Here is a 22,321-nt window from a genome sequence, read left to right as displayed (position 1 = left end):
CCCCAATAGGCTACGACCTGGAGATCTCACGCCACCAATTGATATGGAACCTATGTCTTCTGCAAATCAACTCTTGCCATCATCGCCAATGGGATTCAATCGAATCTTCTGGCCGTTCAGTTTGGCTGAACGGCATAATTCTTTGCCTGAGTTTACTCAGAATGTTACCACGTCAATCATGAGCTTGTTCAACGATTCATTCTTATCAAACGTACTGATACCAGATGACACTACCAACTTGACAAGAGAGCTTTCCAAAGTAGCCAATATTCAATTATGGTCGTCGTCGACAAACTTATCAGGTCTGATAAAAAATCATAGTGTCATGATTAACGCTGAGATGAACAATCTCTCCCCGACAATCATATATTTATCAAACAATTCGTTCCCTTTGAACATATTAAGGGCAAGTGATACTTTGCTATCACCAGTTTTTAAAACTTGCTTTACATCTGATCAGATGAAAACCGTAACAATAAGCGATTCTAGTCGAAGTTTCAAAACATCAAGCCCGACTGGACACAGTTGAATTGTTTAGTTCTGAGCTGAGTCGGCTTTCCAAGACACTATCAGGTCTATCCCAAAATTTTTTCTCTCTAAATATCCTGCGATCAAGTGAGAATGAGCGATGATTACGTTTGGATTCCAATTTGGCAGAAAAGCATCCATGGTGGCTAACAAACATTCCATTTTACCAAATCTGCCCAGCATTGAATGATACAGAATACGATAGTGGCTCATCTGGATCTAAATCGGATTGGAGTCCTTTCTCCAACCTGCATCATCCAAGGACCATATCTGTTTGGGCAAGCTTTGGTGAAATAATAAAACATCCCCCAAATGTGGTTCTCCCATCTCCGACATCTACCTATGGTGGCGNCCCTCTTTGATGAAATAGCGATCGCAAGTGGGGTATTCCTCATCCATATTTACGAGATAATACAGATAATTACCAGAGTCTAGCGTCCAACAAATAAAGATGTGGGAGTGTGAGGACGGGGGAGGGGGGGCACGCACATATTAATATACGGGAGTTTCAACCTCTTTTCCAACATAACATTTTTACCGTCTGACGACCATCCTTCAAAACGATGCTAACTTTGTTCGCTCTATTGTTTACAACCAATTCACTCACGTATTTCGAGGGGGGTAACATATGTCAGACCTTGGTAAATCGGATCTTTGTCGCTGCGAGGATGCCAAGCGAGGTGATGCTGGTCATAAATTCAGTCACGTACCATGCGAATCATGGCATTGTACCCATCGACACTAGGTGTCCTGTGGTTGGACGACACATAATGATACCAAGACGCCTACACCACTACGGCATTTACTTGCCAATCAGTTTTGCTCGACATATACCATATTTGGCATTTGAACCTTCTGAACCTAGCCGCCGAGGTAGACATCCCCCCACCTCGACAATATATCTCTTAGATCACGGTCTAATATGTGTAGCCAAGGAATCGGGCCCCTCCCCTCCAATATACAAGGGAGGGCCTAATCTGGATTGTATGAAAATGAATTTTTGCGATTCGTAAGTATAAAACATAGTCACGCAGTGCCAACCTTCCTCGACCGATCACGATCGACAATATGCTCTTTGCGTATGGATCCTACCAAACTAAATTTTTCTGGTTTTTAAAAATTACTTGTGTTTCTGTTTAACTAACGAACGTAAATGGATCCCTTTTCATGAGTGATTAGACTGTCCAAGGCCAACACATGCGCATTTGGCTACACCGCACAGAAGGCTGTGAGGGAGGAAAGTAAAGGTGAGGATCCTGTCTGTAGTATCGGAACAAACCTTACGCCTGATTCGTGCGAGTCATATAAAACTTCTTTGGTCTTTTTAGCGAGTACATATTAGGGATTATAACTCAAAATATCTCAATGATGCAATGGCATTGATTAAAGCCACACAATAGCGGCAGGCTTGAAAGCCAAATGAAAAAGGTCTTTGGAAAACAAACTGCATCATTCAATATTTCCGTGTGTTCCCCATCCGCAGTACTAACTAGACGAAACCGACCTAAGTAGATCAAATGGAACACGGGGCCTTCACGGTTCTGTATCCGCAGATACGTATCGAGCCAAGGATTTCACATATTAGTTTTTCGTCAGTATTAACCTTCGTGTAGACTTCAGTATAGAGGTTCGTCGATGAAACAACGGCTTTCAAGCTAAAGTGGCTAGCTAAAACAATGGAAAGGAGGGGGAACTCCTTCCAAAGCCTTGATCAAAAAGCCTTTTTCCATTAAAGGCCCCCCACCTTCGCCATCAAGCTGGAAGTCATATAGCGTTTAGGTTCTCGCTTGATACTGTGGTTTGTTCTTCGAGTGGCACCACTTTGCCCCCGTACTGCCCAAGTCCGGTCGCACACATCCAGGTGGAGGTAAATTTCAATGGTTGGCTGGCTCGACGCATTGGAGCCAATAAGCGACGCCCCTCGGCGAAATCCGAGGGTCTGTGGCCAAATCTCAATGCCTCGAGCAACCCAGTGGCATTAACACGTGGTATTTCAATACGTATCTCAGTCCCTAGCTCTGGAATTGTAGTTTGCCACAACTCCATGTCCGGCGCCATACGTGCTCGTAAGGTGGATTACACCGCGGAGAAAGACATTGTTGGTCTTGATGATGGGGCTGACAATGGCCTTTCCTTCGTGGACCGTACGCTCCGGTCTCAAAAAGTGCTTCCTCCATTTCAATGGTCTCATGTGCTGAGTGAAATTCAATGGATTTCATTCACCGTCCTCACTATCACACCAATCCTGGCTCTTTATGGTCTCTGGAATGTGCCTCTTGATATGCGGACTCTTGCCTGGTCTATTGCATACTACTTTATCACTGGTCTGGGTATCACGGCTGGCTACCACCGTCTTTGGTCTCACCGCTCCTACAATGCTTCCCGCTTTCTAGAATATGCTCTTATGTGCATGGGGTCAGGTGCTGTCGAGGGGTCTATTCACTGGTGGTCGCGTGGGCATCGTTCTCACCACCGCTATACCGACACAGACCTCGATCCATATGGTGCCCACACAGGTCTTTTGTGGGCGCATGTGGGCTGGATGATTGTGAAGCCCCGGCGTAAGCCTGGACCTGTGGATACATCTGACTTGCGTAAAAATCCAGTGGTAATGTTTCAGCACCGCTTCTACATTCCCATGATTTTGTTCTGGGGTCTAATTTTCCCCACGTTGGTCGCAGGTCTGGGCTGGGGCGACTGGAAGGGTGGCTTTTTCTTTGCGGGAGTTGCACGTCTGGTCTTTGTGCACCACTCGACCTTTTGCATCAACTCGCTTGCTCACTATCTGGGTGATGCAACATTTGACAACAAGCATTCGCCGCGTGATAATATTATCACGGCTTTGTGCACGGTTGGTGAAGGATATCACAATTTCCACCACGAGTTCCCCATGGACTTTCGTAATGCTGTGAAGTGGTACCAGTATGACCCAACGAAGTGGTTCATTTGGTCCATGTACAAGATTGGCCTTGCTTACAATCTCAAGACGTTCCCTGAGAACGAAATTAACAAGGGCCGCCTTGTAATGCAGCTTCGTGCCGCACACGACGAGGCGAAAAAGTTGAAGCTGTCTACGCCTGTTTCTGAGCTTCCTATTCTCTCATGGGATGACTTTGTTCTTGAAGCTAAGACAAAGCCATTGGTTGTTGTCCATGGCTTTATCCACGATATGTCTACGTTTATGGATCAACACCCCGGTGGACGAAATTACATTGCTGCCTACATTGGCAAGGATGCGTCTGTTGCGTTCCAAGGTGGCGTTTATGAACACTCCAATGCCGCTCATAACCTTCTATCTATGATGCGGGTCGGTGTTTTGTCGGGTGGTATGGAGATCGCTTCAAGGAAACAAAACCATGTCCCTTCTGCGACGCCGCTCTTGTGGGGAGATTCTAGCAATATGACGAGCTCAGAGTCGGATGAACCGCTCACTCCGAAGCAAGATTGGATCGAGGAGCCTACTAAGCGCGTCCGTTCTGACGCAGCTACCTATATTCCTCCGGGTGAAGCATATGGAGTCATTGAACACAGATCTCTCAACGAAAACGTCAAGATGAAAGGCACCGCTTTCGGCAAAATCATGTAGCTAGTTCACTAATGTTGTGATATGCAATTCGTAAGTCTCCATTCAATTAGATAATCTACGCAGGGGCCTGTGCGTCCCTTGTTCTGTTCCATGACCGGGGCCGCTGCGCCCGTCCCGCGCGGCCATTTGGACGGCCATGGCATCTTCACAATTGTGGTATTTGCTGTGGTGTCTACATTATGCATCTTCCCTTGCTATATACCTTTACCTAAGCGAATTTCCCAATGGCTTCGATTACGAGCATGGAGGTTGCGACGGGCTGCTGGATTAGCTCCAGCACGGAAGGAGGCAGAGCCCTCTTCAGACTCTATTAATACAGAGAAGAATGATGAATTTATTCTTGTTCCACTCACACACGTGTCCGCCCCTATTTTAGGGGTGCTGTTATTGTTGATGACCCGCAGTATTGATGGGCAACAGGTTCGCGATGGCATCGCTGGCGAGAGCGGCGTATTTCCCTATGATATTTTGCTCCTATTTCTTTCACTCGCCTACATTGCTATATCATTAGATGCTACTGGTCTATTGCGTTACCTGGCCTGTCACATCTGTAAGCGGGCATATTTTGATGGTCGTGTGCTATACATCGGGATGTACTTCTTCCTGTGGCTTGCAGGAGTGATCCTAGGAAATGATCCTGTCATTCTCAGTGGCACTGCTTTTTTGGTGTATATAACGCGCACTGCTGGTATATCACCTCCCGACGCTTGGCTCTGGTCCCAATTTGTTGCGGCTAATGTCGCCTCAGCAGTTCTTGTATCTTCAAACCCCACAAACTTGGTGATCGCCACTGGCTTTGGTCTATCCTTTGTGAAATATACGGCTTACATGGTGCTTCCTTCGTTTGTTTCAGCAGTTGTGGCGCTGACGGTGCTAATGCTTTATTTTGGCCTTCGACAACCAAAAGATGAGAAGGCTGCGGAGGCTCACACTCCCAGTTACGGCTACATCCCCAAGCAGATCCTCAACCCCGATATTGATCCCAAGTCACTCCTGGTCGATCCCAGCGGCGCTATTTTTACAACTGCAGTCATGCTCGCAGTCATTGGCGTGCTGATAGGAACAAGTGCTATTGGTGATGTGAAAGTGTTTCAGATTGGTGTTCCGGGTGCTGCATTGTGTCTCATTCGCGATGTCTGCGCTGACCTGTATCGACGGGCCAAACATACGTCATCCGAGTCCGACTTGGACCGATTCGACGGCCGCTTTGGATGGATTGGGCGGCTCTGGCGAACTATGAAACACACATTTCCCACTACATTGCAAACGCTACGCCGGCTCCCTCTGGAACTTCTCCCGTTTGCATTTGGCATGTTTATTTTGGTCCAAGCACTGGATCATGTGGGATTCGTTACAATCATGGCCAAAGGTGTGGCCGTAGTGTGCCGCCATGGCGTGGGGGCCACTGTTTTTTTCATGGCGATTCTTAGTATCATTCTATGCAATTTTGGAGGCACCAATATTGGATCAACAATTCTTCTCACCAAGGTGATGCAAAGCCCCGCATTTCTACAGGGGCTTCCCAACAACAAAGACCTTATCGTAAAGGCAGGTATGTACTCAGTCGCATACGGTTCAAATTTGGGTGCCCTGGGTGGTACATTTGCCGCCAGCCTCGCTGGACTTCTATGGTTGACTATATTATCACATCATGGCATTCATATTACCCGATGGCAATTTGCCTTGTGGTGTGCTGTGGCCGTGCTGCCAGCAGTCGGAGCAGGCCTTGGGGTGCTTCTCATTCAACTTTTGTATTTTAAAGGCATATGAGTCGGTGCACATACGCGGGGTACCGTTGCGTGACGCATTCGGTGCTCCTGTGGGGCGGGCGTATGTCAACGATCGGGATTACATATTAGCTTTTATGACTAAGTTACGGTTTCCATACTTTCATTTGATAGTAAGCCTCCACGTCGCATGTCATTGGCCTGCATTGCCGACCATCGATGATGACATGTATGACATTACAGCTTCTGGCACGGGCCTAGAGGCGATCGCCAGGGCCTTACTATAAAGGGCATCTAGGCGTGCGTCTCACTCTCTGCTCCCCAATATGTGGTCGATAAGCCATATCCTTGTATTGGGTGCGCTTGTAGCGGCTGCTTCAGTATCCGCTACCAACAAATCGCAGAATGCAAGCGGATACAATATTAACCAGCTTCGCGAACGGCTTGGCTCTAGCGGAACGAAGCGTATGTATACCGTAATCTTACTTTAGGCTTTGAGATTCCCACACATCTTCCGAATATTTCATTCGAGCTCCCTCCTTCCTGGGGCGGCTACGAGCCTGTCAGCAGCAAGCCGAATGAGACGCGCCAGCTATATTTCTGGATGGTTCCTGCAACGGGCGATGTGGGTTTGAACGACTTTGTAATATGGTTCAATGGGGGTCCTGGCTGCTCCTCTCTCAGTGGCATCCTCGGCGAAGAGGGGCCTGTGAAGATGGACCCTGTAACGTACGTGGCCAAACCAAACCCATACTCGTGGACAAACCTGACGAACATAATGTGGGTCGACCAGCCTGCTGGCACGGGCTTCTCTCGAGGCCCTGCGTTAAACCAGTCTATGGAACAGGTGGCCTTAGACTTTAATGGCTTTTTGCTGAATTTGTACAAAGATTTCCCAAAGTTGCGCGGAAAGAACTTGTGGCTGATGGGCGAAAGCTTTGCAGGCAAGTTTATTCCCTATATCGCCCATCAAATTTACAAGAACGAGAAAGAGAACAAGCTGGCTGGTATTCACCTCAAGGGTATTGGAATGAATGACGCCTTTTTCTATGACAACATGATTGGCAAAGAGCTTCCCGCCGTGCAGTTTGCTCAGCAGAATGCCAAGATCATGAATCTGAATCAGAGCGATGTGGACCAGCTTATACGCCAGGGAAAGGAGATCGGCATTGACACCTATGTCGAAGACAACCTCAAGTACCCACCTGCAGGTCCCTTTCACGTGCCGGAGCAATTCAATTCGTCGAAGTCGGTCTACTCAAGCATGAAGAAAATGGCTAAGAAGGCCAATCCATGCTTCTCACCGTTCAATATTCTCGGTCCTTCGCCATGCCCTTTGGATGCGCTTGGCATGGATTCCACCACGGAGGTCTCTCACAAGTACAATTACTTTAACAGGAACCCCCGTGTTAAGACATTGATCCATGCCGATAATGTCACCTATACTGAGTGCTCCCAGAAAAAACCCTTTGACATCATGAAGCACTCGAAGACTGAATTTCCGGTGAACACTATACTGCCCACTGTGGTCGAGAAGAGCGAGCGTACGGTAGTGCAGCATGGTACCTATGACTACATTATGCTGCCAAATGGCACAGCCCTGGCTATCCAGAATATGACATGGGCCGGCCATCAAGGCTTCCAGACCCGGCCCAACCAGACGCTTTTGGTCGAAGGCCAGCCTGCCGGCACGTTCCACGCGGAGCGCAAGTTGACGCTAGTGATGGTGGACAAGGCTAGCCACATGATTCCTGTGTATAAACCTAAGGCTGCGTACAAGCTGCTACAATACACTCTTGGACAGATCAGCGAGGAGCAGCTAAGCGCCCAAGGCCTCTAACCGTGACTGTTACTGTTGTCCAAATTGTGGATCTAGATTGCATAGTTGTATACGTTGTGATTGGTTCGTCGTACATGTGGGGCAAGGAGTTGGGGTGACCCCATATCTGCGTCGTGTTGACGAGTACGCACCTTGTTGGACCATGGCAAAGGAGCTGCTGCTGCCTTCCGCACTTGAAAATGGCGCGTTTGTTTCTAAGCGGAAATCGAGCTTGTCACCCGAGACAGTGTTATCCTCGGGCAGTGCGTCCCATGCTTCATCCAAACACTTGCCGATCTCGCTGACAGACCAGGTATTGCGGCAAAACATTCTTCATGGGCGGACGAGTACTGTGCGTGGTACGACCTCGTCGGCCAGAGAGAAGCGTCAATCCATGCCGCCCATGTCATCAAAGCGTCCAGCGGTCCGGACGAAGGCTACCGACCAGGAAGATGGCCCAGCTCTCCTCGATACCAATATGTCAAGGGCGTCATCCCGTGCAACTACCAGCCTCGATGACCCTGCATCAAGTGACAATGACGAAGATTTTTACGATGCTGTACCCACAGCATCTTCCGCGATACACTCCACTGGCCCTGCTTCTGCCTTGCGAGCAGATCTCAACCAAGACGAAATATTGAGGCAAGACACGCGGAAGCACGACAGTCAGCTGCTCGCAAGCAATGCCAAGGGTCGGGCGGAACGTATGTCAAAGCTTACTTTCGGCGATGTGACGCAGACGACGGACGAACTATTTGCCGACCTTGATGTGGCCAGAAAGGCCCTGCATCTATTTCTAAACAGTCGCATGAACGATGCGTATGATCTCATTGAGGCAAAGTCAGAGAGTCGTCTGTACTATGCCGTGGCCTATGCGATCCTCTCGACGATCAAAGCCATCATGACGTTCGAGCACCAGGATCTAGGCACGGCCATATCGCACTGCAAGGACGCATTGCATATTGCGGGTCTCTTGCGGAAAAAGCAATCTGCACTTGCTTCGTTGGGCCGTTTTGTTCGAGGCGCTGGTCCCTCTGTGGCTTGGGTCTCATCCATGACTCCTGTTGAGCAACATGCTGAGCTTGTCTCATCCGAATGCACCCTCCTCAAAGCCGTGCTGGGCATTGCTTATTCAGGCGACCTGCTCAGTTCATTGGCCGAGGCGCTGCACCTGCGTGCGGCGTATGGAGACTATCGCAGCCTGCTCAAGTACGTTGAATGGGCGGAGAAAAACGGTGCCAATAACGACGAAGACTTTCGCAGCGGTGTGTTCTTGGGCTCTGGCTGCATCAGCCTGATTCTAGGCCTGCTGCCATCCAAAGTTCTCAAGATTATGGAGATCTTTGGCTACGAGGGCAGCGTGCCTGTCGGCCTATCGCTGCTCCAGCGCGCGGCTGGATGGTCCAACTCAACGAGCACGCCGCGGCGCACGATCCACACCGAGGGAATCCGCAGTCCCATCTGTGACATGACGCTCCTCATGTATCATCTGGTCGTCTCCACGTTCCTCCCTGTACCTGGTGTCGATGTCCCCTTTGCAGAAAAGGTGCTGTTGTATCACCTAAAGCGATATCCTGAGGGAGTCTTCTTCCTCTATTTCCATGGCCGCCTGTACAGCACGCAAGCTTTATCAGCCGAGGCGGTGGCATGCTTTGAACAGGCGCGTGATGTGCAAGAGGAGTACGTGCAGCTCAAGCATATTTGCTACTGGGATATGGCACTATGCTTCATGTCTCTAAACCAGTGGTTCGATGCCTACGCCTGCATGACCGTGCTGGCCAACGAGAACAACTGGTCGAAAGCGCTGTACAGTTATGCTCGCGCGGCGACTTTGTATCAGACTGGCAAGCAAGACGCGCAAGAAGAGGCCAAAGATATTATGGAGCGAGTGCCTTCCATGACACAGCGCATCGCCGGTAAAAGCATTCCCCTCGAAAAGTTCGCAGCCCGTAAGTCGCGCAAGATGGGTCAGTATGGTTACTTGTGCCTACCCGCCTTAGAAATCGCGTACTTGACGCACTGCTTCACAACTGCTCCTCCCTCTACGCTTGCGCGCCGCACGCTACCGATCATTGAGCAAGAGATCGAGCGTCTGCAGCAGCAGCAACAGCCGAGTGTAGACGATCTGTGTCTTACCCACTTCCTCCAGGGCGTTGTTCTCCGCAACTTGGCGTACCCAGAGAAGCATATAAAGGATGGACTGTCACAGCATGTAAGCAATGCGGCAGCGCGAGCCGAGGCTAGTCTTCAATACGTGGCCTCAAATGCGGCCCAGTGCGAGTACGACCACTACCTATTGTACTTTTGCCACTATGAGCTTGGCTGTCTCTATATCAGTATGGGCCGCACCGAAGAAGCGATTAAGAATCTCGATATTGTTCTCAGTGGCAAGAATCTTGGTGATCATGGCCGCAAAGGCAAGTACAGCATGCAAAACATGTGCGTGCTCCGCTCCAACGCCGCGCGGGCGCTGCTCCCAGCGTCAGCCTCTCAGTAGAGGAAATATACCAATTCATAGATCCCATTCTGCAGCGACCCACTGGCGCGTTCATCGCCCGCACTGTCGTTCATGGCTGCGACGCCGGCCATGTCAAAGGAAGTGGCCTTGCTGCGCAAGACTACGTCCTGTATGCGTCCCACAGCTGACTTCTCACTCTTTCAGCTACAGCTGTCGGCGTATGCCCTCCTGTCTTCCTGTGGATTCCAGGGGAGTAGTGCGACCGCGTGCCATGTGCTGGCCGAGCTGATGCAACGGTACCTAGCATTGCTCGCACGCACAAGTGCCAGCATGGCGCAAGAGGCAGGACGAACACACGCTCATGTGTGGGATGTAGCGAGCGCATTCGAGCATGTGATGGGGCCTGGCGCCTTGGACGAGCTGCTCGAATGGGCTGACGACGAGGAGGTGTGGAAGCGATCCGCTACAGACCTGTGGCCGGAGCCTGTGCAGCAACAGCAAAAGCAGTTGGGTGAGTATGTACTGGCTGCACGCGCACAGCCCGAGCGCGTCAGTTTGGTGTTTCAGGAAATCAAAGACCCAGCCTTGCGGGCAGAACTCGAAGTCCGGCAGGCCGTCGAAGCGACGTGGGAAGAGGATCTCGTATGGGGCGACGTAGCTAGCGATGCACCGAGCAGCACTCCGTTGCGCGGGTCGTCTCCGTTGCTGCGCACTGACGACGCCTATATCCCCTCATTCTTGCCGCCATTGCCGAGCGCCGACGACTGGGAACGCAAGCCTTCAATGCCTGAGCCGACGGAGCTCGGACCGTCGCCTCCCACTGAGACTGTGCTGCGCCCGCCGCAACCGCGCGCCGCGTCGGTCCAAGGCGTGCCGCCTGCCGACGAGGTAGGCGACGACGGCGTGCGCAAAGTATGGCGCCGCAGTGCTGATGCCTACGCCGGTGTCCTGGCCGACCAGGCCAACTCGCGCTCTGAGCTCCCTTCACTCACGGAAAGCCTCAAGCGCCGCCGTTCCAATACGCCCCGCGCGGCACGCCCATCCACCTCGTCCCTGGGCGCATTTATGCATGCGATGAATGCTCTGGAAAGCGACCCCGTCAGCCGCATACCCATGTACTTGACCTCGCTGACGCGCTCGTATCATACGAATCCGACCTCGGCATCCTCAGCCGCTGCTGCCTTCAAGCGCCGCCGCCTCGCGCATAGCATTGCTGATCCCCAGCGCTATGTGCCCAACGACTCACTCCACGGCTGCGTGCATGTGCATCCGATTTCACCGTCGAGTGCGCCAGGGCCAAGCCTGCTCATCACGATTCCTCCGCCGAAAGACGGCGTCGACGAAGAGGCGCATGCTGCTACTGCAGCGCCCATCTTCACGCCTGTGCATCCGCACGGAAGGGCTGTGGCATTGGTGCCGCCAGCCGGGGCACAGTTTCCCTCGCTATCGTACCGACACCCGTCGCATCTGTACTATGGAGCACGCATGCTCACCTATCCGGATATGCAGCGCGCTTTTTCGCGGCTGAGTGACCCACCGGCCCTACTGGACGACCACCACACGGAGCAGGTGTACCATGGCATGGCAGCCAGCCGCGCGCTGCTGACAGGCACGATGATGTCAGTCCGCCATCGAGATACCCCTAGTGTCATGGTTAGTCGCTACCGCGGTGCCAACTCGATCCTCCATGCCGCCTTGGAGCGCCTCCGCTTCCATCTGGCGACCGAGCTCGAGGCCTCGCGCCGGGCCGCGCAGGCCGACGGGCATGCCGAGGAGGTCGAAGAGCCTATCCGTGGTGAGCGCATCAAACTGCCTGTCAAAGGCACGCTGGTGCACTCGTGGGACTGGCGTAAGGCAGAGCCCTAGTGCGACAGCGGTGCACGGCCCATGTGCGGCAGGTGCTTCTGCAGCAGCGAGCGCGCTTCGTCACGGCGACCTAGTCGGGTCAGGCGCTGCGCGCGGCGCACGCGGATCGCTTCGAGACAAAAGTGGATCGATGCCTCCGCGCGCCGCTTGCGTGCCTCGGCATCTTGGCGAAAACAAAAGGCCAAAGGAAAGCGGAAACCGAGCCATAGGTACAGCGTTAGTGTGCGGTGCAGCGACTCGAGTAGCATGAGCGTGTGAATGCTCAACACATTTTCATCGTCCTCTGCAAAGACCGGCGCCGGCGCCGTCGAGCCTGCCGCGTCGCGCTTGGCCTGTGCGGCGGCCATCGTCTCAGCCACCGCCTGCTCCGCCTCGATCGTGCCCAGGTGGCGCGCACACGCTTCAAACTCCACGAGCTCGCCACGCGCGTACAGCTCAATGGCATGGCCTACCCACGCGACGGCTCGCTCGTCACGCATATTCACAGGTGTGTTAGACCACTTTTCCTTCTCGGCGTGCGTCAGGCGGTCACCACCCCGCTGCTCGATGATAGGCGACATGGCCTGCTGTGTATCAAAATCGGCCAGTGTAAATGCACGGGCATCCACGTTTGCCAGCGCATGAAAGTCGTCGTACAGGGTCGACACGGCATAGTCCTGTCGGGTTTTTAGGCGGCGGTGCTTAGTCCGTGTGCGCACGCGGGGAAGCAGGAGCGAGAGGTCCTCCAGCTGCCGGCTCATCGGCTGGATGGACGCATGTGTGATCGGCCGCACTGGCGCGGCGAGCGCAGTCCGCAGCGTGTCCATCTCGTCCTCATGCCGTGTGAGCACGAATCCACCTGGTGTCTCCTCTGTGCCGCGTGCAGTCCCGTAGCGTCCTGCACGGCCAGCGATTTGTTTGATTTGCGATAAAGATAGGGGGACCCGCTCCGTGCCGTTCCACTTGCTCAGCGTGTCAAAGATGACGCGTTTGATTTTGAGGTTCAGGCCCATGCCGATCGCGTCGCTGGCGACCATGACATCGAGCTTTCCCGCATTAAACAGCTTCGCCTGCTCACTCTTCGTCTCAGGTGGCAGAGCACCATAGGCCACCGCGCAATGCAGGCCTGTCTTGGCCTCGATGAGCTCTTTCAGCGCAAAGATGCCAGACCGGCTGAAGGCCACCACGCAATCGCCGCGCTCCACGCGGGACAGGTCGCCACGGAGGCTCTGCGGCGCGACATGCAGCGGTGTCAGGCGCTCGTATTCATGCAAGTGCAGCTCATCACCACACAGCTCGACGAGGCGGCGGATCAGTGGCACCGCGCTCGCCTCGCCACACAGGTGTAGTTCCTTGGCCGGAAGGCCCAGCACAGCTTGCGTCCACGCAAAGCCGCGCTGGGGGTCTGCAATCATCTGGATCTCATCGATCACAGCAACATCGTATGAGCGTGTGACGTCAGCCATCTCCACCGTGCATGATACAAGGCCTGCATACTCGTCGACGACCCGCAGCTCCTCGCCCGTACGCAAATTGCAAGCGCGCGGCGCAATATCCGCCGCCACAGCGCCATGATTGATTCGCTCCCACACCTCATGCGCGAGCAGGCGCAGCGGGCCCGCGTAGAGGCCAGTGCGTGCGCGCGTCAGAGCGACCAGCGCCCCGTGCGTCTTGCCCGAGTTTGTCGGACCCACGTGCAAATGGATCTGGCGTGTGAGCGAGCGCGCATTTGCGTAGGCCAGGGTAGGGGTACGCAGATTCGTGATGGTCTGGATTAGCTCGACATGCACACCGGCCTCGCGGACATGGCTCAGGCTCGTCACAGGCAGTTCGCCATGGGTGCGCAGGTCGTGCCAGGCCTGGCGTAGCCACGACAAGAAGGACTGTGCGCAAGCACGGTGCAGCGCGTCGCTGCCTTGCTGGGTATAAGCCGACATCAGCTCAGCCACAGACGCAAACGTATGTAGCTTGTGTGAGGGTAGAGACTGTGCCCAAGCCCGTAACAGCCATGTCCACGCCTCCGAGGGTGTCGCGTGGGGGGCGGCATTGGCCGTCCCCTGTCGTCGTGCGAGGTTGTCGCATAGCAGGTTGAGGGCCACCAGCGAGAAGCCCCATTCCTCAAGGCGCTTGATAGACGATCGCGACTGTGCGTACGCCTCGACGGCGTCAGTCTGCAGACGCTCCAGATCCGCCGGTGACAGGACGCGGGGCTTCGTGGTCAGTTCCACTGGCGCCAGGGGCTTGGGGCGCGGGCGCTTCTGACGCTTGGCGCCAGACGCACGCACTTGGTGCAATAGAGCGCAGGGGGGGAGCGTGCGTCGCAGCAGGGGCACGGCGCTGCTTCGCCCCCAGCGTGCAAGCATGCGATCCACGTTGACGCGAAAGCGACCGATTTGCATGTGGAGCTGCGCCGTGCCTTTGGCCATGAAGGTGGTAGGACTGCTCTCAGGGGGCAAGGATAGCTGCTTTAACCTATGCCACTGTGTGCTTCAGGGCCATGAAATCGTGGCGCTGGCCACGCTAGCGCCGCCTGAGGGCAAAGGTACGTCAGCGCACTTACGCAGACGAAATCGACTCGTACATGTACCAGACAGTCGGCCACGATGCCGTGCATGTCGTCGCGGCGGCCATGGGCTTGCCGCTGTACCGAGCGTGCATTCGGGGCCAGCCAAACAACCAGGGGGCTATATACGGCGCGCGTGATCCTACCTCGCCTGCGTATGACGCGCATGACGAGACAGAAGACCTCTACCACCTCCTGCGCGAGGTCAAGGCCCATCACCCGGACCTTGAGGGCGTCAGTGTCGGCGCCATCCTGTCCAACTACCAGCGCGTGCGAGTCGAGCATGTAGTGCTGCGGCCCGACCTCCAGCTACAGCCGCTGGCGTACCTGTGGCAGCGGAACCAGACATCTCTATTGCACGAAATGAACGCCTCGGGCCTCGACGCCATCCTCATCAAAGTCGCAGGTATCGGCTTGGGCGAGCGGGACCTAGGAAAGACGCTGCGTGCACTTACGCCCAAACTCGAGCAGCTGCACCAGCTGTACGGCGCGCACGTATGTGGCGAGGGCGGCGAGTACGAAACTCTCTCACTTGATTCCCCCCTGTTCCAAAAGCGCATCTCCATGTACGTCGTCTCTTCTTACGCAGCGACCAAACCGAGGTCGTCATGCATCACGACGCTGCGTTCGCAAGCGTCAGCTACCTGCGCCTCTGCCAGACCAGCTTGGTTGACAAGCCAAACTATGGTCCCAAGGTCGTTCGCGCTCAGCTAGCCGCTCCGCCGCTCCTCGATCCGCTAGGGCATGCGAGTCTATGTGCGATTGAGAGTGCGCCGCTTACGCCACTGAACGATATTGCACCTGTCACCACGGCGCCATGGCATCCGCCGCTGTCTGTCGCGGCGCGGGGCTCCTGGCTCACGATCGCCAATCTGTGCGATACTGCCTCATCCATGTCTTTCGACGAAAGCGTGCGCGACATATTTGCGCGTCTCGACTCGACGCTGCATGCGCATGGCTTCGAGCGCACGGACATCGCTCATATCAACGTGTACCTCTCCTCGCAGGCCCACTTTGCCGCGATCAATGCCGTCTACCGCACCTACTTCGGCGCGGCGCCGCCGAGCCGCGCTTGCATTGCGTTGCCCGTAGGACACGGCGCAGGCGTCGTGTTCGATGCGGTCGCTTGTCGACCTGCGGCTCAGAGCGAGCGCCGCTCGCTCCACGTCCAGAGCCGAAGCTACTGGGCCCCCGCGAACATTGGGCCCTATGCCCAGGCAGTGGGCGCCCACGGGCGCATCTACATGGCCGGCCAAATTGGTATGGAGCCATGTACCCTGGATGTGCCGCCCAGCCCTTCCTTGCAGCTGGCCCTCGCCCTGCAACACCAGCGGCGCATTGCACTCGCTGTGCGCGAATGGGATCCGCAGGGTCACATCGAGGGCGGCGTGTGCTGGCTGGCCATGCAGCCCGACTGCTCGTGGTCAGAGGCAGTCGCACGCGCCTGGCACGCTGGCCTCGAGGAGTCGCTGAGCCCGTATGCCCATCCGCATGCACAATCCATCCCTGACGATGCATGGCTCGCTGCGGACCCGGCGCATGTGCCACTTTTGTGTGTGTACCTGGGACGCGATGCTCTGCCCAAGCATGCCACAGCCGAGTGGCAGCTCACCGCCTCGATGCCTGGTGAAGAGGCGCCCCCCGCGGAGGCTTGGCGCGGCACCTTGGTGCGCGGTGGCGTGGCCTGCACATACCGCGTCCATGCGCAAGAGCCGTACTCATGCGGCGTGGCTGTCCTGACACCGACGGAAGCGCCCGACTCGCTCGATGAGCAAGCACATCGCATGCTGGCCTGCGCCGCCCGGAGCGTGCATACCAAGCTCGTTTACCGTGCGGACCAGGGGCCCGACGCTGCGCTAGCACATGCTGCGAGCGTGCAGTGTGCAGACGTGGCCATGTCGCACATTCCTGCGCTCGGCTGGTCGTGGGCCGGCGAACCAATGTGTCTCACCTCCGTAGGTGCCTTGGTATGGACGTAATCTACGATGTCTTGGACGCGAGCTTTTCGGCTGGCATCGTCAGCCACAGATAGACAAACGCTGCAAAACCGAGCATGGTCGAGAACGCACCTGCCACGTAGGGCCAGGAGCTGCTAAGCATGCGGGGGTACTCGTCGTGGTTGAAGGGTCGCACAGGCACCACATCGTCCGCCATCACGTACGACCAGCCGCGTCGCTTCCAGTTCACACGCAGCGTGAACACCCCGTGCCTGTCAGGGAGCCGGAGGTCCGCCTCGTACACGGTCGCGTTCGCCCCCCGGTGAGGCACGAGCGGCACCGTGACATACGGGTCGAGCATCACGGCCGACAGTTGGAGGCCGAGATCGCTAGGTGCCGGTCCCCAAGTTTGTCCATCAAACATAGTAACTCCGATCGAGTACGACACTGTGTCCTTAATGCGATACATGCTCGATGTGTGCTCGCTTTCCTCGTAGTCGGGACGCACGTCGTGCTCGTGGGCGCGAAGGCGCTGGTGCGCCGTGCGCGTAACTCGCAGCACACCGCGCTCCTGGAACGCCCACGACGTAATGTCATTCACAAAGGCGCGCTGGAGCGGGCGCGCCGCGTCCCTGTACAAGTCACCAAAGAGCTCCGTACTGCCAACAAACACCACGCGCGCCGAGTTGTCGCGCAGCTGGATGGCTGTCGCCAGCGAAGCCCTCGCATCAGGCGTGTGCGCATCGGCGCCCGTTAGCAGATCGGACTGCGAGTAGAGAGCCTCGAGCTTCCCTACATTCGAGGCGCTCCAGGCACCGTCGGGGGAGGCTGTGATCAACGGTGGGTCCGTCTGGTACGACGTCGTCGGAGGCAGCAGGAGCGGGAAGGCAAGGGGATTCGGGCCGACCCAGTGCGCGATACCGCGGTATACGAGTGCCTCCTTGATCGCGCGCGTCTCGTCAGAAAACACGCCCCCGGCCTCGTCGGCAATTCCTCCAGCCCCTAGCTGGTCGCGATATCCTCCAACCAACACAGCAGCATGGTTGCCCGTGTCCACCGTCTTGTCGTAACCGAGGTGGTCCACGAGCATGGTGCCGCGTTCGCCAAATTCCAGGCCAAACTCGCGCGCGAAGTCGCGCCATGATTCACTCAGTTGCGGTGACAAACCCGCCAGCATGTTGCCGCCCTCGCGAAGAAACTCGACGATGGTATGCGTCGTCAAGCCACGGGGGAACTGCTTGATCTCCGGCGCAAGGAAGAGCAAGTGATCGAACTTGCGCTCGCCAAACTCAAAGAGGGTGCCGTCCTGCGCATCCCCAGGCACCTGGACGCTGACCTCGAAGCCACGCTGCCGAAGCGAGGTTATGTACGCATCATAGCTGTGCGTATGCTCCTTGTCCACAACGGCAAGCACACGCTGTCCCGTAGCCGAGGCAGCGATGGCCGCACCGGCGATGGCCAGCAGGCAAGTCACTGTGACGAACAGCCGCATCATGGCGCACGGGCAGGGCGAGGGCGGCGACAGCGACGCTCGCGCTTTACATCACGTGAGAACCACCAAGCCGGGGCGGAGGCCACTGCACGATCGCGATGGCCGGTGCGGGCGAGCGCATGCGATCGACACGCGCCCCCCCGGAGGTCGGTGCAGCGCCGGCTACCAAAGAAGAGACAAAGGACAAGTCTTTACCACCCAAGATCGCGTTTTCCCTGGACGACGACGCGGACCATGTGGCGAATGAACTGGAGGAGTTCTACTCGTACGTGGAAGCCCCGCTGGTCGTGGAGAATTGCGCTAGCTGGCGCGAATGGTCCGAGGCTAAGTGGCCCACGTTGCGCATGGATAGCAACATACCACCTGGAAGTACGTGCTACTGATTAACATGCAGCATGGATCACTCTTGCAGCGCCCGTGCGGCGGCGCCTCTTGCAGCGCCTTTTGGACTCTCTCGACTTACAGGCGCATGAGGCGCGTCTGAGCGCTTCGCATGCCCTGCTCTACCACTTGCAGGGATCGTTTGGCGAGACGAGCAGCGAAGACGAGCAGCTCTACTGGATGCGTGAGAATGCGCGTATGGTGTTTGAGCTGGGAGGTCTCGAGGATATCTTCGTGGCCTGCAAACATGCATGCTGGCGACACGACTGGCTGAGCTCGCTGCCCGACTTTTTACCTGAGGGAGCCGGTCCTTCCAAGGACCCTGTATTCACGCCGCAAGATAAGGCAGCGCTTATGGAAGAGGTGAACATGGAAGTCACGGTGCACTTTTCCCAGCTATACAGCCTGGTCGAACTGCTACGTGGAGATTTCATGCTAGCTGAGGCTCTAAGTACGTGCCATGCACTGACCGTCAGTGGCTCTCAGTCCCTCGTTACCTGTATACCTATTTGAGCTCGTGGCCAACCTGCGCGAAAAGAGCATCAAGGGGTTTCCCGTTAAGAAACTCGTGCTGCTGCTCTGGAAGTCGGTTTTAGCCACGCTCGGAGGCCACAAAGAGCTAGTGCGGTGCAAAGAGCTCATGCGGCAGCGCGAAGGTCTTCCGCCGAAAACGCCCGCTGCCAAGAAATGCTCGGCCTCGCCCAGCGATATCCGCCACTTTCGCGCCGAGCTGGCTGCCAAGTACCCTACGCTGGCTCCTTTGCAGAAGCGAGGCCTTGAAAGCGAGGCTATTGGGTACGCCACACAGGCACTTCCGCTCCTGTCGAATGGCGATGCAACCACAGAGCCTCCCAGCTCGGCTGACGAAGAGCGTGTCGCCGCTGTCAAGGCTGCGACGGCGCCACCCCCGGTGAAACTGGGCCGCCAAAAGTTCCAGACGGACCAGAATCGGCCCTATGTGCTGCCGCTCCCACCGCAGTTGATGACACCCTTAGTCATTGACGAAGCCCGCGCGCTGTACGCGGAACATTTGTACATTAGCACCAGCGCATGGCAAACGTGGTGCACGCGCGAGTCACTGCTGAACGATCTGCAAGGCTCTCCGGCATCCCTGAGCGATGCTATGGCAGCATTGCATATATCGCCCGAGACACCGGCGGATCAGGGCGAGGATGCTCGCCGTATGGCTTGGGTCGACGACATGTACCGCGGCCTTCTTCCATCCCTGCAAAGTGCCGTGATCGTGCTACTTAAGCTGGTGCTAGCTACAACCACATCCGGTGGCACGAGCAGTGCATACATGCGTGCTGTAGCGGAGGGGACACCATCCGAACAGGCACCGGCACCCACGCTCGAAGACTTGGACATTGTGCGCCACAGAGAAATTCTCAACAAGGGCATCAGCGCTGTCCTCCTCCTCTGCTTGCAGTGGTTCAAGGTCAGCCATGCTCTCAAGTTCGAGTATCTCTCGCAGATGCTGCTCGACTCAAATGTGCTCCTTCTCATTCTCAAGTTGTTTGGCCTCCAGGAGGTCGGCCAGACCACACAGTGGCGCACTGAAGCACACCCCTTCGGGTTCTTTGAGTATTGCCGCGTCGTGGGCCACTACAACTCGACGGCCACACCACAGTCGATCCTGGAAGGAACAGACTTACGCATCGGCCGTGTATGGGAGGCCTACCCCAACGACCTCCCGCGACTTCGGCACACGCAAGAGCGTGATATTCCGCAGCAAGCCTACTCTTGGCGAAACATGGCCACCACTGTGAATCTTACGCGCATTTTGTACCAGGTATGCAAGGGGAAGGTACATCGGATTCTCCTACTGGTGCAGTACAAGAGCTCGGCGATTTTGAAGCGCGTTCTCAGCGTTCCCCACGATGGTCTGGAACTGTATGTGCTCAAGATTCTCAAGTGCCAGATTCCGTACTGCGGCCGCAAATGGCGGCAGTCCAATATGAGTATTATCACGCAAATCTACCTCCGCTGCCGGCCGCACTTGCGGGATGAGTGGACTGGCGGCGGCGACTTGGACGCAGAGGTGGAAGCGTCGCTGAGTGGAGAGCAGACGATCCGTACGCTGATCCAGTACTACAATCGGACCCAGTATCAGTTCCTCGCTCCGGTCGCAGGATCGAGCGCAGAGAGTGCTGCGCCTAAGCCATCCACTGAGACTGAGCGCGATGCCTTTGAGCGCGATGCTTTCCCTGCAGAACGGAAAAGCGCCGCTTCCTCAACACCTGGGCGCTACATCAACAATATGGGCGTCGACGGCTACCTGGATATGTACGAGGACATGCTGCAGGAAATGTTTGCAGTGCCGCTCGAGTCACTTGAGACGCCTTCGACGGACCCGACGCCTCCGTCCAGCGCGGGTGCAGAAACGCCTGAAGATGGGCGCAGCGACTGGGAGCACCTCAGTCCCCGTGAAATGGATGTCTTGTCTCGCTCGCCAGGCATCATGCCTGTGCCGTCGACCAAAGCACACACCTTGGGCGGCACCCCAGGGCGGCCAAAGCACATCCGCAATGTGTCGTGGAGCACACCTGCCGTATCAGACAATGAGCGTCGGCGCGTCAATTCGAGTCCTAGTGCCATGCGTCCCCCACTACACTGGAACATGGAAGACCTAGTTGAGGATGCGCTGTCTATGGAGCACAACGACGAATCCGGTAAGGATAATGCGGACGACAGCGTCTCCCCGGTATGGAACATTACTCCCGACGTCCTTATTCCCGAAGAGCCACTCCCATCTCCACAGCCTGGCGGCATCGACGAAATCGAGCACATCTTTGGTGCGTAGCGCTCTGTCTATAGTCGTCGACCGATTCGTCTCCCTCCACTTTCATCCCCGGTTTGCTCAGCTGCCACGAGCGGGCGCGTCAACATGTACGATGCTGCCACCGTGCTGCTGCGTGAGTACTGGCAAGCCACAGGATGGCAGGAGCAAATGTCCTATCTTCATTTGATGACGGCCAGCGATGGTGCGTGCCGCTTGACCTGACTCAGTGCTGCTGGACTTTGCGGTACCTCATGGCGTCCTACTCTCGGGCGCCAGTGTTTCCACGCCGTCTTTCCTGGCCTGCGCACGCGCACATACAGCGCCACTGAGCGGATCCCTGGGATATGCGCATGTGTCGAGCCGCGCGCCTGTACATCTTGCGTGCGTCCACGACCCTCTCAAGCGCCTGACCCGTGCTGGCACCTTTCTCGAGCCTGATACACCGCCTACGTTACCGCCAGTACCAACGCAGGCACTGCGCGATGAGCTCTTGTATGGCTGCATTCATGCTCCCATGGGTTACATGGAGGGCCTATGGGTTACCCGCTTGTCTCCGCGCTGGCAGCTTATGGCCACGGCACTTTCACGAGCGCCACGATACCCCTTGGATCCACTGGGCCGCTGGCTCGGCCTCCTCCCTCCTCGTGGTTCAAATGTGACCGACCCTGACTATGCTATCGACCCGCCCGGCACAACGCACCTATTGCTTACCCTGCAGCGGCAGAGTGCTACGCGCATGTCTGAATACAGCTACTCTCTGGACGAGGCTCTTTGGGGCGCTCGCTTCCTTCAGCATGTCCACCAGCTCCGCGACGGAAGCACTCTGCGTGCAGGTGGTGAGGCTTTTTTCAGCATTGCAGAAAAAAGCGCGGGTGTGTCGGTCGGTTTGCGGTGCTCCATGCCCAACGGCGGCGCTTCTGCCCTTGGCTGGGCCGCCCCGGCGCGTCCGGCCGTGGCATCCATGACACTTAACCCGATGATGGGATACCTGCGCGCGGCTTATGCGGCGCGTATCGACGATGATCTTCTCCTATGCGCACGCTACGACTTTAACGTCTATTCCTACCAATCAGACTGGGCTGTGGGCGTGGAATACAAGTTACGGCGGATTGGCGACGAGGAAAGCACCGACGGGCCATCCGGCACTATGCGTGAGCGCCTCGGTGTATGGGCCTCACCGCCAGGCAATACGTCCATCTCGCT

General features: G+C 56.1%; 7 protein-coding genes and 2 pseudogenes across 9 annotated transcripts; 7 read left to right on the top strand and 2 right to left on the bottom strand.

Annotated features, from left to right (window-relative positions):
* Nucleotides 1-2,572: 2,572 nt before the first annotated feature.
* On the top strand, nt 2,573-4,114 carry MSY001_2159 (putative delta9 desaturase; the record flags this gene model as incomplete). Its single annotated transcript, XM_018883995.1, has 2 exons — nt 2,573-2,672; nt 2,694-4,114. The coding sequence occupies 2 exons, from the start codon at nt 2,573-2,575 to the stop codon at nt 4,112-4,114; spliced, it is 1,521 nt and encodes a 506-aa protein (XP_018740700.1).
* Nucleotides 4,115-6,619: 2,505 nt separating this feature from the next.
* On the top strand, nt 6,620-7,681 carry MSY001_2158 (uncharacterized protein; the record flags this gene model as incomplete). The annotated part of the gene is made up of 2 exons (XM_018883994.1): nt 6,620-7,385; nt 7,440-7,681. The coding sequence occupies 2 exons, from the start codon at nt 6,620-6,622 to the stop codon at nt 7,679-7,681; spliced, it is 1,008 nt and encodes a 335-aa protein (XP_018740699.1).
* A 382-nt stretch (nt 7,682-8,063) lies between these two features.
* Nucleotides 8,064-10,157, top strand: MSY001_2157 (annotated as a pseudogene). Its single transcript is given in 2 exon segments — nt 8,064-8,076; nt 8,083-10,157. Coding segments are annotated over 2 exon segments (2,088 nt in total).
* A 72-nt stretch (nt 10,158-10,229) lies between these two features.
* Nucleotides 10,230-11,984, top strand: MSY001_2156 (uncharacterized protein; the record flags this gene model as incomplete). Its single annotated transcript, XM_018883993.1, has 1 exon — nt 10,230-11,984. One exon carries the CDS (start codon nt 10,230-10,232, stop codon nt 11,982-11,984), a length of 1,755 nt encoding a protein of 584 aa, XP_018740698.1.
* MSY001_2155 (uncharacterized protein) lies at nt 11,981-13,900 on the bottom strand (the record flags this gene model as incomplete). The annotated part of the gene is made up of 2 exons (XM_018883992.1): nt 11,981-12,727; nt 12,758-13,900. The coding sequence occupies 2 exons, from the start codon at nt 13,898-13,900 to the stop codon at nt 11,981-11,983; spliced, it is 1,890 nt and encodes a 629-aa protein (XP_018740697.1).
* Nucleotides 13,901-14,387: 487 nt separating this feature from the next.
* Nucleotides 14,388-16,485, top strand: MSY001_2154 (uncharacterized protein; the record flags this gene model as incomplete). The annotated part of the gene is made up of 4 exons (XM_018883991.1): nt 14,388-14,505; nt 14,528-15,092; nt 15,116-16,334; nt 16,387-16,485. 4 exons carry the CDS (start codon nt 14,388-14,390, stop codon nt 16,483-16,485), a joined length of 2,001 nt encoding a protein of 666 aa, XP_018740696.1.
* A 21-nt stretch (nt 16,486-16,506) lies between these two features.
* MSY001_2153 (uncharacterized protein) lies at nt 16,507-17,958 on the bottom strand (the record flags this gene model as incomplete). Its single annotated transcript, XM_018883990.1, has 1 exon — nt 16,507-17,958. One exon carries the CDS (start codon nt 17,956-17,958, stop codon nt 16,507-16,509), a length of 1,452 nt encoding a protein of 483 aa, XP_018740695.1.
* Nucleotides 17,959-18,053: 95 nt separating this feature from the next.
* Nucleotides 18,054-21,139, top strand: MSY001_2152 (uncharacterized protein; the record flags this gene model as incomplete). Its single annotated transcript, XM_018883989.1, has 4 exons — nt 18,054-18,220; nt 18,279-18,324; nt 18,421-18,787; nt 18,933-21,139. 4 exons carry the CDS (start codon nt 18,054-18,056, stop codon nt 21,137-21,139), a joined length of 2,787 nt encoding a protein of 928 aa, XP_018740694.1.
* An 84-nt stretch (nt 21,140-21,223) lies between these two features.
* Nucleotides 21,224-22,202, top strand: MSY001_2151 (annotated as a pseudogene). The gene is made up of 2 exons: nt 21,224-21,320; nt 21,346-22,202. Coding segments are annotated over exons 1-2 (954 nt in total).
* The last annotated feature ends 119 nt before the right edge of the window (nt 22,203-22,321 follow it).

Source organism: Malassezia sympodialis, genomic scaffold (genome assembly GCF_000349305.1).
Source record: "Malassezia sympodialis ATCC 42132 genomic scaffold, msy_sf_9, whole genome shotgun sequence".
Classification (NCBI taxonomy): Eukaryota; Fungi; Basidiomycota; class Malasseziomycetes; order Malasseziales; family Malasseziaceae; genus Malassezia; species Malassezia sympodialis.
The sequence above is the reverse complement of the archived record's forward strand: the minus strand, read 5'-3'. Positions and strand labels throughout refer to the sequence as shown.